At 38.4% G+C, this 16,181-nt stretch overlaps 1 protein-coding gene across 2 annotated transcripts in view; it reads right to left on the reverse strand.

The window, feature by feature from the left end:
* tjp2b (tight junction protein 2b (zona occludens 2)) overlaps positions 1-13,320 on the reverse strand; it is a 64,491-nt gene extending 51,171 nt beyond the window's left edge. Inside the window, exon 1 of one of the 2 annotated variants that reach the window (XM_039664986.2) lies at positions 13,058-13,320. In XM_039664986.2, coding sequence (XP_039520920.2) covers positions 13,058-13,111 — 54 coding nt within the window. In that variant the 5' untranslated portion in view covers positions 13,112-13,320. Of the gene's footprint in view, positions 1-4,042; positions 4,157-13,057 lie in introns of those variants that run through there. The other variant, XM_039664996.2, reaches the window with a different exon arrangement.
* Positions 13,321-16,181: the final 2,861 nt, after the last annotated feature.

Raw genomic sequence — 16,181 nt, forward strand, 5'->3', positions numbered from 1 at the left:
ATTAGAGGGTACAGATGTGCTTGTACATCCAATAATCAGTCTTATATTCATTTTAAGGTCAACAGGTTCTGATTTCTGCGCATCATACAGTAACAGTGTGTGTCAATCACTATTTGGAATAGAGTTCGACAATAATCAACAATGACATTCACAACTGCAGAGTTTATTCAATGTGGCTGCCAATTTATTTAGACCCGTGTTTCTCAACTCAAAGAAACAACAAAAACCATCATTCTAAATATTTAAACAAGAGGCATCAGCATATGAGTGCTTAACTTCATAGAAACAGAGATGGACAGAAGGCATGAAGCTGATGGAGTGCTTTAGGGCAGGTCAGGGTTACAGTGAAGACTGCTGGTGACAAAAACACAGCACTCTCGCATACCAAATATCCAAAACCCACAAACATCACAACCATTCTAATACTGAAGAACACGCTGTAAGGAGATCTGAAGGTCACAGTGTCGTCTTCTGCCTTAAATAGAGCATTCCTGCTGTGCAATCTGACGCTACTCAGTAAAATTTTCTAAAGAAACTGTCTGGACAAGTGAGGAGCGCGGCGCCGGTTATTCTGCCACAGTGATTTTGGAATGAGGCGGCATCTAATCCAGGATAGCGGCATGTTTCCCAGCGTGAGATCGGAGGGTTCATTAATGTAAACCGCCACTCTTGTAACCTTATTAATGTGGGTTTTACATTGATGCATCATTCATGGAGCCTTTTTAAAAATAACTCACAACACAGAAAAAGAGGTCATGCTTAAACTGGAAACAATGATGGTAAAACAATAGTTGTCTAATTCTGATAAAGACAGAGTTAGTCAGAGGATGTGCAATGCAGGTCATTAGGAGGCCACGCTTGACACACACCCAAACATCTATTCAAAGAGACAAACTCCCAGGCATGTGTACCGCACAGACTAATTTTACCCACTTCCCATTTGACCCGACCCTACATTCCACAACCATGAGCATGTCAAAGTCTTCATCATAAATTAAAGGCCCAGACTACAGAAAAGTAGTTCTTCAGATGTTTTCATGAATATCCGGTTTGGTAACAAGTAAATCCCTCAAGCACTGTCATCAGATTGTATCACGGGCCGTGTTATTACTGTGTATGAGCCAATCAGAGCAATTACTCGTTTTTATCAGCCATGTCCAACTGATCTAAATCAAATGTCCAACTGAACCGAACTGAAGTGATCTCTCGCGCGTCTACGTCACTCATTGTTTACACAGAGATTTCGGAAGTTTTACCTTTCACTAAACATATTTAGATATATCGAAATCGTCTTCCATTGCGATTTCCCGTATATCTAAATATGTTTAGATCTTCACAGTGAAAGGTAAAACTTCTGAAATCTCTGTTTAAACTAGGCATGTGCCGGTATCAAAATTTCATGCTGCGGTTAATTGATTGAGCTTTTATCACGGTATACGGTATTATCACGATATTTTAATGAAATTATATTTTAATGCTCAAGAAAAACAGATTCATTGTGGGTCTCTAAAAAAAACCTCAACTAGCATCACAATGTATAATTGTGATTTTCAAAACATATGGTAACTAAACCAAATTGTTTAAAGTTTAGTGACAACATGTTACAATGTTTACATGGTACAATGACTGGTAGGTTACGGTTTGTATTATTCAATTAAATTCTTGGATTTGATTTCAGTCTTAATTCAATATTGACTCATTTGGATAAATATTAGGTAGGCCCCAGTCTGTTAATGTTTCTCAAGAAAAAAAATCTCTCACATACTGCTGTAAACATACAGAGAGAAATTAAATATAATATTTAGCAAAATACTCCTTGCTATTTTTTCCTAGTCAACTAATGTGCTGGTCATTAAATGGCTTTCCTGAGGTAAATGTAACGTTTTGTGACAACAGTTCTCCTGCAGTGTTACTGACCTCTTTCCGTGTTTGAAAACGCTGATTGATCGTTATTATGTACAAGTAAATATACCTTTGAGTAAGTTGTACTGTATCTTTAAATAAAAACTAAAGTAACATGATCGGTTTACTTGAACTGAGGAGCAACGATCTGTGATCAGAACCTAAGAGCTGATTTATCAATAACAACTTTCATATCAAAAGTAACCTGCTCTGTCTAGTCTGTCGGTGTCAGTGTCCTCTCTGCTCTATGATTTTTCTCTATGGGAGAGCATGTGAAAAGTGTCAAATGTGTTAATCGTCTTTCAGACAGGACGCGGAATGCGCGACGCTGGCCGCTTGGTTCAACGTTGCCCTTCAGATACAACGTGATTTGCCATTTTAAAATAAGAAGTTTAACTATTTTGAACTTTAACCACGGCGTGGTCGAGGTCGGCGGAGCAACAAAACATTCCTGCGTGTCGCGCGCGTATTCCGCGTCCTGTCTGAAAGTCTCAAGCTTGAGTCTCAAGCTGAATGTGTGAGAGTTGGCAGCCCTGCGGGGATAAATCGTCGGGAGCGTTCCGCCATGCTTCTTCGTCATGTGAGGATTGTTTACATTAGACTAGTGCGCACTGCCGCATGCACACAGTGCTTATACATGTGGGGATTGTTTACATCAGAGTGCGTGCGTGTTTTGCGCAGCACGCAGTGTTTGAGCGGTTGATGGAAAATAAGCTAATCCGCGCTCTAAAAGTCTAAATTCGAATCTGTTATTTTTCACGGTATTTTGAAGAGCCCTCGATAACAATATCGTGCATATTCATTACCGCGATTTATCGCATTACCGAATACCGGCACATGTCTAGTTTAAACAATGAGTGACGTACATGCGTAAGCGATCACTTCCGGTGTTCTGACGATTCATGCTACTCGTCGAGATTTGCTACTTACCGGTTATGCGCATGTGCAGACTCACAGTTTTTTTTTTTTTTTACAAAAAGGTACATTTTCCTGTTATAAAGTATCATTTCCCTTTAAAAAATGCTTACTACCATATGAATATTTGTACGGTCAGCCAGCTGAAAAAGAATAACTGAAAGTTTCAGTTACTATGAGGAAAGGTGTACTTTGACAAGTCAAAGATGAATATTTTATGATAATTTTTACTTTTCACACCGTTTTAAAAATAAATTCTACTATAAATATAAATATTTATATACATTTATAAATTCTACTATAAATATATAAATTCTAATTCTCTCTAGTCTACAGTATACAGTAGCTACACATAACTTAGAATTGTATTATAATTGTATTTCATACGACTTTAATAGGCATTCTGTGATCAATTCGCGCTACGGTAGCATTTTTCGACAAGGCAGCAAAAATCGACAGAACACCGGCGGAACGTTGGACATGGTTCAGTTCGGTTCAGTTGGACATCTGATTTAGATCAGTTAGACATGGCTGTTAACAAGAGGTAAAAACTATATAAATACTGTTCGTTTTCTCACACAAACCGCTCGTTTCGTTTCTTAGGCCATCAATGTGTACTTACATTTACGAGTCATTGAATCATGTTTAATTTGGACTTCTCTTTTTGACGTGGACCCCCAAACCTCCATTATATGACTGACAGACAACAACGGTTTGACCAAAAAAAATGTAAAAATTGAAAATACTGTGGAAACAGACACCTACATCTTGGATGCCCTTGAGGTAAGCTAAGTGAACTATCCCTTTAAATTCACACACATGAATTTAAATGGAGCCAATTTCTCAATTCTAGATTCTGATCAACCCTGCCACTAAAGTATTTACATGGTAATCCAAACATACAATGTAATAGAAATTTTGTTATCAATGTAAAACCTTAAAAATTCACAATGAACGGCTGTATCAAGTTTCATTTTTTTTTTTGCTCTAGTTCTTATAAACTAGTTTTGCTTCACTTGATTCAGTAACTGAAGTCACACACCATCCCCTCAGTTTGAATGCCTGCACCTAATGCAGTTTAGCACATGCTTCCTTTCAGGTCAAAAGTCCAGCTATGAAAAAGCTAACACAGCAGGGCGAGCCTGAGCTCAGATCAGCCGCTGTATGGTTTTCCCTTAGGTATCAGGTGCACACCTACAGCCATTACAGGCCCTGCAGAGGTTACCTGATGCAGAAACCTAACAGCCATCCTGCGCTGCGATTCTCAGGTCGAGCGGTTCAACAGATCTGTGATCATCAACTATCCACATTCCTTTGCTTTGCCGAGTAATCCCATTAAAACAAAACAAACAAATGACGAAAGATAAGAAGGTAGCAGATTTCACCTGTATACTTCCCACAATGCTTTGCATAGCAAAAAAAAAAAAAAAACCTCAGGAACATATAAGGGCACAAGGCTCTGCCCACACAGTAGGGTTTCAGCCAATCAGAACAGAGCTCGGTGACGACGTGCTGAAAGGTAATTTGATGAACACAGGAGACTCTTACTAGCAGCAGACAACACAAACCTGCCACTTACGAAATGAGCACTACCTGTTTTCCATGGGGGATACCAAGATGTTTCCGAATGATTGAGTGGTGCTACACTGGGAATTCGAGAGCAGTGACTAAATAAAAGAAACCTCAAAACCAAAGCATGTCGAATGTCAACAGACCGCTGGCCAGCGTGTAAAAAGGTGTGGTAGGGAACAGTGGTGTCATTTTTTTAAGGACAATGGATTCGTATTGACATTTCAAGCCTTGTGTCTTATTCTGGTAAAAGAAGAGGTTGTTTTCTCAAAGCTAAAGTGCTGACTTGAGTGGCAGTATTTGAGCTCAGGGTGTAGGAATATATAAGCACCAAAGCAATTTCAATAGGGCAGCATTATTTGCTTAGTGCATAACATATGCAAACATTTTTCAAACTCTGGTAATAATTTTATCAAGGAAAATTATATTGCAAATGCAATAATCCTTTTTAGCACTTCATCATCCAGCCCTACTTACACATGCATACATCCAAAAAGCCAAGACAATAATCTAGCGCTTTGGGTGCTATGGCATTAAAATGACAAAATACACTGAATGTTTGAAGTAACACCCTGTATCACATAGTGGAAGTAGATCAACTAAATGTTTCTTCCCACACAAGTGGAAAAATAGATCTTAAATCATCTTTATATATAAGCAGGCTTAATAGATTTCCAGTACTCAGTATTCCCCTTCCTCCTCTTCCTCTGAGGGTCTCTCAAGCATGAGGGCTTCATTGTTTCAGAGAACATTTATGAAGAAACAATGATCGGCTTTCACTGCCGGTGTCTCAGTGCACTAGTGTAAACAACCCTTTCATTCGTCCATCATCCCACGTTCTCCACCTCCTCGCTCCAGTCCTCCCCTCTTCTGCTGTCTGTCTGAGGTCGCATCTCTGACACTCTCTAATTGCTCAATAATTGGATTTGTGCAAATATTTGTAATTCCTAAAGCATTAGCATTTTTCAAAGATAATTACAGGGGATCTAGCAGGTTTAATAGGGGATTATCACGCTTCCGGGTTTCGTGGGCGGGATTTGTCAACTTTGTGCATGTCCACTTCCGACGCAGTTCAACAATGGCTGAGACGAAGGCAATATATGTCACTGCTCTGTTCCACTTTGTAAATCTAACCAACAACGCCAACCCTACGTAAGTTCCCGACTGAATTGAGTATAAGGAAGAACTGGATTAAAACTTTAAAATAAAACAAGGTAGCACGTTTGTTTGCGGCCGGCACTTTAGTGAATCAGACTAATTTACCAGGGATGCCGTATAAATAAACTTAGTGCAGTCTGTCATCAGTTCGCCAGCGAGATTGGTGATTCAACGGAAGTGGCAGTGCACAAAGATCACTGAATCCGGAAGTCCTACGTATCAGCGTGATAATCCCCTATTGAGGATGAAAATACTTTTAAAGGGATAGTTCACCCAAAAGTGAAAATTGGTCATAATTTCTCACCCTCTCAAGTTGTTCCAAACATGTATGAGTTTCTTTCTTCTGTTGAACATAGGCATGTGCCGGTACCAAATTTTCATGCTGCGGTTAATTGATTGAGTTTTTATTGCGGTATACGGTATTATCACGATATTTTAATGAAATTATATTTCAAGAAAAACAGATGCATTGTGGGTCTCTAAAAAAAACCTCAACTTGTATCAATGTGTAATTGTGATTTTCAAAACATATGGTAAACTAAACCAAATTGTTTAAAGTTTAGTGACAACATGTTACAATGACTGGTAGGTTACTGTTTGTATTATTCAATTAAATTCTTGGATTTGATTTCAGTCTTAATTCAATATTGACTCATTTGGATAAATATTAGGCAGGCCTCAGTCTGTTAATGTTTCTCAAGAAAAAAAAAACTCACATAATGCTGTAAACATACAGAGAGAAATTAAATATAATATTTAGCAAATTACTCCTTGCTATTTTCTAATGTGCTGGTCATTAAATGGCTTTCCTGAGGTAAATGTAACGTTTTGACACAACTGTTCTCCTGCAGTGTTACTGACCTCTTTCCGTGTTTGAAAACACTGATTGGTCGTTATTATGTACAAGTAAATATACCTTTCGGTAAGTTATACTGTATCTTTAAATAAAAACGAAAGTAACATGATGATCGGTTTACTTGAACTGAGGAGCAACGATCTGTGATCAGAACCTAAGAGCTGATTTATCAACTTCAATTTATCAATAACAACTTTCATATCAAAAGTAACCTGCACTGTGCCACTGTCTAGTCTGTCGGTGTCAGTGTCCTCTTTGCTCTGTGATTTTTCTCTGTGGGAGAGCGTGTGAAAAGTGTCAAATGCGTTAAGCGCCTTTCAGACAGGACGCGGAATGCGCGACGCTGGTTCAACGTTGCCCTTCAGATACAACGCGATTTGCTATTTTACAAATAAAAAGTTTAACTATTTTGAACTTTAACACCGGCGTGGTCGATGCAGGTCGAAGCAGCAACAAAACATCCCTGCGCGTCGCGCGCGTATTCCGCGTCCTGTCTGAAAGTCAAGCTTGAGTCTCAAGCGGAATGTCTGAGAGTTGGCAGCTTGCGGGGATAAATCGTCGGGAGCGTTCCGCCATGCTTCTTCATCATGTGAGGATTGTTTACATTAGACTAGTGCGCACTGTCGCAAGCACACAGTGCTTATAGATGTGGGGATTGTTTACATCAGAGTGCGCGCGTGTTCTGCGCAGCACGCAGTGTTTGAGTGGTTGAAGGAAAATAAGCAGCTAATGCGCGCTCTAAAAGTCTAAATTCGAATCTATTATTTTCCACGGTATTTTGAAGAGCCCGCGATAACAATATCGTGCATATTCATTACCGCGATTTATCGCATTACCGAATACCGGCACGTCTAGTTGAACACAAAAGAACATATTCTGAAGAATTTTGGTAACCAGACAGTTGAAGGTAGCCATTGACTTTAAGGCCGTGTGTCCACCAAAGAAAAACGCTAGACGCTCTGCTGAAGACGGCGTGCATTGGGCGCTTGAGAGCGTTTTGGCAGCGCAGTGTTTTTTCCGTTGAGACGTTTCGTTGCTATGATAAAGAATATCCGCAGCAGTTTGAATGTTGACAGTTGGTCGGTGTGGTATTAGTCCCGCCCCTCCTCCACTGTGATTGGACGGCTGGGTAAAAAGTGACAGTGATGAGCGCTGCGTTTTATCCAAAGTTGAACATTTTTTAACTCCCAGCGACCAGTAAAAACGCCGGCCGCTCGGCAATTCAGCGTGTAAAAAATGCTCAGTGCCTCGGTACGCTCACGGCGTTTAAAAAACGCGGCGCTCCCATTGAAAACAATTGAAAACATACGTCAGGCGCGTGGAAAAAAGCTTTGGTGGACACACGGCCTAATAATAGGAAATAAATACTATGGTTATGGTTCTCCAACCACTTCTAAGTTGTCTTTGAAATTTGGGCAGGAGCATTGTCTAGTTGTTAAATTAATAGATAACTTTTTAGTTTTGGGAAGCCAGCCTGTTCTTTTTTTTTTTACATATTTGTTAAAACTGTCATTATGTCCTTTACTATGAGACAGATAATCTATGAGAAAAAAAAAAAAAAAAAATCAAGCTCCTCTGGCTCCTCCCAGTGGTCCTATTGCCATTTGCAGAAATACACCGCTCCCTGTCAGAAACAACCAATCTTGAACAGTGCGGCGTCATTCAAACCAAACTCAAGATTGCCGGTGTGCCGCAGCTGTGCAAATGGCGGAGAAACAACCTAAACTAACAATTTCTCGAGTGGCACCAGCTCATAAAACAAAGATGGGTAAAAATTATGACGATAAACAAGCGAAAAAGAAAGAATTAGACCGAACCCATTGACTCGGTGTCAAAACTCTAGCCGTGTTACATGAAGATAAAATATCACACACTGTGCAAAGCAACAATTGAACACCCAACAAGGTCGAGACACCCAACATTCAACCTGAAAATAGTCATATAACCATTGCAATAACACCGAAGCTATTCAGTTAAGGTAAAAAAAAAAAAAATGCATAGTGCGGCTTTAAATTTTCAGGCTAAATCAACGTTTTCTCAAAAGTTACCTACTGGAGCTTTAAATAAATTTACACAGTGAAGTTGCTCACTAATACCAGCATCTAAAAAGGCTCCCCACCCAATGACAGCTCTTCCTCCAAGCTTCACTGTGTTAGAGATGGATTTATTATTATATATCTCATCAGATTTTCGAAGGAGAATCACTGTGCAACTTGTGTTTCATGTACAGTGCTATACGCACAAAAGCTTCTCCTGAAAGATGTAGCCAATCCCAATCTGTTGCGTAATCTCCACGAGCATCTGCTAATGAAACATATTCTCAGGGGAAATCAAAATAAGTGTTCTAAACAACAAATTTGGCCTCCGGCTAAAAGAAGCATCTTTTTATGTCTAAGTAATTGGATAAAGTTTAAACAAACTGATGCATATCTGCTTCAAATCAACACTATCGTAAATTAAATTAAACCATAAATTAAAATAACACCCCAAACTGATGAAACCCTTAAGGGGAGGGAAAACTTTCAACCACAAGGTTATGAAACTTAAATTAGAGGCAGCGTGACCTGGAATTACAAAATGTTCATTGCATCCACAACACATGACTCATGTCAAATATGATAGAGCAGGACAGAGATGCACTTCCCAGAAATCTCTGTCATCAACTGGCGATTAGACCAACGTCTGGAGAGCCTTAGGGATCTAATGAGTTTTCTCTGTGCACAGGGTCAGCTGCAATTTTTAGGGTGTGGTACTGTTCAAAAAGGAAAGCAATGCACCAGAGGAAGCCAACTGTAAACTGCTCTCATCCTGTACATTCCCAGATATGCTCAATCTTATTCCTCAAGACCAGGGAGGAAATAACAACTTCTGGAAAGTTTGAAGATTTCGTCTAACAAGTCAATCTGAAACAAAACAAGTAGGTATTTTTCTTTTAAACTAAATTGATGAGAATACAGGAAACCACAATACAAGACAACTGATCATGACATCACTTGGTGTGTCCTACTGAGATCAACCGATCACACAGCTTGCATGAACTGATAAATGTGCATGTATACAGGATGTGCACCCTGGCGAGGAGGAGCAAAGGCCCAAAATATCCAGCACAGGGGTTCAAACTCGTCCATGTATTAAATTAAGAGGCATTTTCCAGCCACAAAACTACTACTAAAAAAAAAAAAAAAAAACTATTTTAGGCTCAAATAAAAAAAACAGCTCATATCTTCATAAACCAAACAAAGTTAAGTTTATCTTAATGCAGAAGCACATTACATCTCTTATCCTAGGAGAAACAATTGATACAATTGGTGTTTGTCACACACTCCAATCAGACTTTTAAGCAAGATGGCATTTTAGGTGTCAGATTATTAACACATGCAGTTTAATTAGTCCAAACCTTTTAAGTGAATGTGAGAGACAGGTGGAAGCATTGTTGAGTCCAACCACTATGGCAGGGCAGCCTGTGCAGGAGGAATGTAAACCGAGCGCCCTTGTGCCTGGCACAGAGCGTTTGCAATAAACCAGCTGTGATAAGACGCAACATAGCCTGAAAACCTCCGCGATTCCTTTCCAAACAATCACAAAAACAAGACTACTTTATCCGTGTAGTTTTTGTCCTCGTTATAGACGTGCACATCTATTTTCAGAGGAAATCATGTCCTAATATGAACACACAAACAGAGATTCCTAATTAAAAGGTATGATTGGAGCGGAAAACCGAAGCCAAGCGACCTTGTGGGAGATTAAGGGCAACCGGCCAGAATTAAAAGCCTTCCCGTGGATTAGGCCGGATTCGAATATGGAGATCCACGTGTTTGGTCAGGGCCAGGGGGGGCTCCGGCTCCATAGTGTGAACCACCTCTAGCTGTGTCTGATTAGACTTGACAGTAAAATGCAAAAAACAATACAATAGGGAATTCTAATTGTAAAAACCATACTGTTAGTTTACCCAACAGTGGAGATTCCGTTATCATTTACTCAACCTCATGTTATTCCAAACCTGTATGACATCTTTTTTATAGGAATGACAGTGTTCATAGTGACAATGGCTGTTTACAGTAGCTCCAAACACATCATAAAAAAAAATGATGAAAGTGGTTCATATTAGTCATGCACTATATCCTGAGTACTTAGAAATCATGATTTAGTGACAAACAGGCAGATATTTAAAGGGGTATTTTACAGCTGGCAAAATGGGTTTTCAATAAAACATATTGCTTACTGCTTTTTAGAGCCCGACCGATTAAGGATTTTGAAGGCCGATATCGATACCAATATTTGTTGGTTTTAAAATCCGATATTCCGATATATCAGCCGATATTTTTTTTTTTTCAGAAATGCGCAACAAAACATTAACAGATTTCCCTAACATTAGTTATTATTTGTAGTTATTTATGAGTTTTAACTAATATAATAATGCATTTTAAAAAGAAACTTGTTTCTTTTATTGTCACAACAGAACAGACTGATGATAGTGGCATTAGCTAGCTTTGTGGTTAGCTAGTCTATGATGAGTCATAATTTAGCAATGGATTGCTCATGCAAATTGTAAAACATACATTTTCAATATAACAGGCCAAGGAGAGATGAGATGAAACGTCTCATTGCTATAACTGTCACACGCTATTAAAGAAATACTTCAGTCACATTGACAAAAGTTTAAAGGACAGTCAGTCAACTACACTAAATATTCATTTATCGGCCATTATAACTGCCGATACCGATAGTTTGGAAAATGCCTAATATCGGCTGATAATATCGGCCTGCCAATATATCGGTCTGGCTCTACAGTAGAAAGGCAAAAAAAAATTAATAAAATAAAAATCGGTGCTACCTGACTAGAATAAACAGAAAAAAGGCTGTTGTCTTCCCTTTTGACAGATAGATAGGAAAACACCCATAATGCACTGGGAATGTTGGCCACTCCCAGTCTGCTATGGATACACTTGACCAAATACCACCTTGTTTTAGTAGGAAATGCCTCTTAGCAAACTTTTAATCATAATGGTGTCGACTTGTATTGTTCTCTGGTGCAAGAATTCAAAGAGTAAATGTTCAGCGGGAATGTTCCCTTCAACTTTCCAGTGAAGGATCCAACACATTGTAGGCCGTGGCTAAAGGCTGCAAAGAAATATAAATACTGAGAGAACGCCCTGCATTCTGAAAAACTCCTTGTTTGTAGTTAATGCTTCACAGTGGATGACTACGGATGCATTGTTTTAGGCCAAACGGAGGGGAAAAACTGAAAGAAATCGTCATTCTGTCTTTTGTATTCCACTGAAAAAAATAACAGCATACACATTTGGATAGGAATAGGAACATATGAATATTAATATTGCATCTGTACAGAATCGGCAAACAAATGAGTCTAAGTGAGCTTGAATGCACTGAATGTTGCTCACAGAAGTAGTGAAGACTTTAAATCGGTTCTGCGAGTGTGAGTATAAGAAGATTGGCTCTTGAGAAGCAATAAGTCTGGGTGTGATTATAACAGCTCTTCTCATCCTAACATCAGAATCAGGCCTCTTCACTCCTGAATAATGAGGTCTGATAATCTGCAACCCAAGCTGCTCTCCCGCTGGGCTAAACCAGACAGAAAACACAGAGCCAAATGAGGAGGCCACGGCGGGGTGAACGCAACACCTCCACACTGAGGCGACAACATCAGCAGTCCGTTCGGATGAGGCAACAAGAGGCAACATAGGTTGAGTTGTGAAGTATAGTGAGCTGCCCCTGCCTACCTAGACTGCATTTTTGACATCATCACCTTGGCTGATTCATAACTTAACTATGGATGCCCCAAAATTGATCTATGCAGCCAGCTCACTGTTGGTAATGAGCCATAGTTTCACTGAAATCGAGTCAAGGTGACCTGGTCCCAGCAGCTCCAGGAATAGTTTCTGCTTCACTAACAGTTTAATGAAGTTATATTCTGATGTAATAGTTGTTGATCTGATATGAAATCCAAAATAGAGCTAATGTGTTCACTGCCAGTCAAAAGTTTGTACAGACTTGATGGAATGACGAAGTTAGATATTAAAACTAATTTTGAAGCAAAATGAAATAAGCTTAGTAAATCTTAAAAACTTAAATCAAATGGGTAACTTATTTTATTTTGGCTGGGAGATAAATGCGACTGAGATAACACTGCGTGTAATGTTTTTATGCTTATGTCAACAATCTATCCGAAGTCCTCACAAGAGACCAAACGACAAAGTGTCAAACTTCAGTCTTGACTTTTCAGGCCAAACACGTCAACACTTCTGAAGCTCGAATCCAAAATGAAAGCACTGCAACAATTCCCCGTTTTGTGTCTATGGAATGGTATTTAGACGTGGGCGTATGTAAACGACAAGCAAACAGCTAGATAAAATTTCTGACCATTAGAAAGATGTATTATAAATGGCAGTAGAAGGACATTCTTTTGGATAAAGTTGACAGAGCGTGTTGATACTGTAACGTCCACCCTGAGGAAAACTCAACAGGTGAAGTTCACAGAACAACATTCCATTGGCTGAAACCAATCTCCGTGAAACCACCTGATTATCAAAAACAATATTACAATACACTCTCGGATCAAAACTTATTATATTTTAAACACTTGAGTAAACTGAAAAAACATACATGACATTCCTCCAGCAGCGATAGGCTACTTACAACATTCTCGCTTTTATTCGGAAAAGCAACTCTTCCTCCACCTTTCACGGGCATCCTGATTTCTCTGCGTTCAAAAAAGTAGTTCGGCGCTAGGGGGAAAAAGGCGATTATTTCAGATGTGTCGTTGTCGTCAGCCTCTTGGATTCAGCATGGCTTTGAGCATGAGATCCTTGCGAAATCGTTACTGGTGGAGCTATCAGCGCCTGAGTACGCGAAGGCAGACCCTGGGAAACATTTTTGCTCCGAGCGACTTTCAACCCAAGCCAACCTACTTCACGATTGTACCAACTACGGAAAAGGGGTGTGATGTGCTGGTGCGCAGCTTGTGTATAAGATCCGGGTTGTAATATTAAATACGTATAAAATATAAACTAAAGGCTTATAATTTATTATAAAATATATATTATTTTATTCTTCTATCTTCATTTAATCCTTCCTTTTTGCGCTTCTTACTTAAGCACCGTTCCCCGTTTATCAAATGGTCGCGCCCAGCGGGCAAACATTGATTTAACTGTTCCCTGAGAGAGTTCGATGATAACACACTACTAAACCATGTTTACTGTCAATGGTTCTTAACAACTTTTGATGTCAGTAAAGGGAATCTTTGCTTTGTGTTATTCTATATTAAAAAGTATTTAATGTTAAACATAAACATGATTTATTACAGAAAATAAACACTTTAAGGGAGGGCAGTTCAGTTTGACTCGTCCTTACATGATAGGTAGTGTATTTATCTCAGTTGCAATATGTATTTTGAATCTAGACAGATATTGATGATGATAATTAAAATCCTGAAAACAGGTCAGGGGTGTAGGTCTACATAAACCTGAAACAAAATATGCCTGGGGAAAAAAAAAATAGCTTTTTAAAAAAAGGTTATAAATAGAAAAATTCCATAACTTTATTCTATTTATAAAGAATACTGTTACTATTTAAGAATCTTGTAGAAGTGCACACATTAGCATTGCAGACGCTGTGACTTTAACTGCATTTTAGGCTTTGGATGAAAATATTAAATACGTAATATAGGCTTTATAGGAATAAGTGCCCCTGAATGGATAAAAATGAGATTGTATATAATATGTTGTAAGTATACTTGTTTCTTTTATTGACTTTCTTTCTTCAACACCAACCTGTTCTCTAAACAAAACAGAGAAAACTATTATTTCCAAAAATGATGGTGTGATGTTTTTGGCCTATACTGTATGTCAACATTCTCCTCAAACTATTCACTGGAACTCAAGGGACCAAATGACAAAGTGTCAAAACTCTAGCCTTGATTTTCAGACCAAACATGTCAACTCTCAAAGCCAGACTCCAAAGCAAAAGCACAACAAGTCTTTTCATGGGATATTTTCATGAGGTATTTTGATCTAAATTTATCAGTTCAGATCTAAATTTAAAAATAACATTAGGACACTGACACATGCAGAAGCTGCAACTAAAACTAGTATAATTAATTCTCAAGTGCTTAAAACAACACAACATAAGACAATAGAAACATTATTCACTATGTGTATTATCCTCTCCGAGGTACAATGATGACCTCACTGGTCAAACTCAGAATTGCTTATTGTCAACAGAAACACCCAGCGAGCATGTTTACTCATACATGAACTCTGTCACAGACTTCTTTTGTCATCTCCCAGCATCCTCTCTAATGGATGATGTCACCACAAGGGGTGGAGCCCCAGCGTGGCTGTGTTGGAGTATCTGCATGAGTGATGTCATGAAGTGTGTTCAGTGAAGTATATCACATTTCACATGCATTAGCATGAATCTTTTATGCCCTAGTGTGTGGTCAAACGTGTGCTTCTATCTGATCAGCAGTATTTGTTGTGGGCGTGTGCACATGTGATGGAGTGTGTTGTTGTGTTAAGTCATATTCTGGTGACTGACCTTGCTGTAATCATGACAGAGAGTTGCTGAACCAGTCTGGTTCAGTGACTGGCCTCTTTATCACAAGTGGCTTTACAGATTGCAGCTGTCTTGAGAAGTATTGGCTCTGAGGGTTGAGTGTCATTCACAATTGAAAGCCATTCCAAAGGAAGAAAAAAAGGGTTTGCCATTACCATTTTTGAACAAAGTCTATTGCTCTTAATCTGAAATGACTTTCCTTGACTGCTGATTTCACATTGGCCACATTTGATAATGTTCACTTATAGCTCTCTTATAATTCCCACTTCCTACATTTTTCCTGTTGAATATCCTGGAAGAGGCAAAATGTGCAAAAATGTACATTCACAAGAATACATTTCATTATGAATTATACATAAACTTGTGAGGTACTTCCAGAAACATTAGATGCATTGAAATACACAAAATATGAAATATATCATTATTTGTAATAAATTAAATGGTGCAAAAATAATAATAATAATAATCCAGAATGCTTTAATTAACCTCAAAGTCTTAAATATGATTTATGTTGATTTTTGAAGTACTTTTCCAGATGGACATAGATAGAATAACTATATTGGGTTCCCTAAAGAACCTTTCAATGAAGAACCACTTTAGTTTTAGCGTGAAAAACATTTTCTAAATCTAAAGAACCATTTTCTAATATAAAGAACCTTTTGAGCGATTAAAAAGTTCTATGGAGGTTAAAGGTTCTTCACGGGACCGTCAATGCCAATTATGAACCTTTGTTTTTAAGAGTAATATGACAATGTGTAAGCATGTTTTGTTAGCTATTTATGTTAAATACTATGTCTGATCAGTGAAGAAAAAATTTATTCTACATATCAGGGAATAATTAAAATATGAATACAGTTCCAACTTGTGAATTAAATGTGTTGGCCATACAGACATTTAAAGGAGTAGTTCACTTTAAGAAAAAACTTTTGCTGATAATTTACTCACCCCCATGTCATCCAAGATGTCCACGTCTTTCTTTCTTCAGTCGAAAAGAAATTAAGGTTTTTGATGAAAACATTCCAGGATTTTTCTCCATATAATGGACTTCAATGGGAACCAAAAGGTTCAAGGTCCAAAAGACACTTTCAGTGCAAACTGCAAACTGTTCAAAGGGCTTTAAACGATTCCAGACGATGAATAAGGGTCTTATCAAGCAAAACAATCGCTCATTTAAAAAAAAAAAAAGTTTAAGTTTTATAAGCTCAAA

This window comes from Pimephales promelas, chromosome 14, assembly GCF_988280905.1.
Source record: "Pimephales promelas chromosome 14, fPimPro1.hap1.1, whole genome shotgun sequence".
NCBI lineage: Eukaryota > Metazoa > Chordata > Actinopteri > Cypriniformes > Leuciscidae > Pimephales > Pimephales promelas.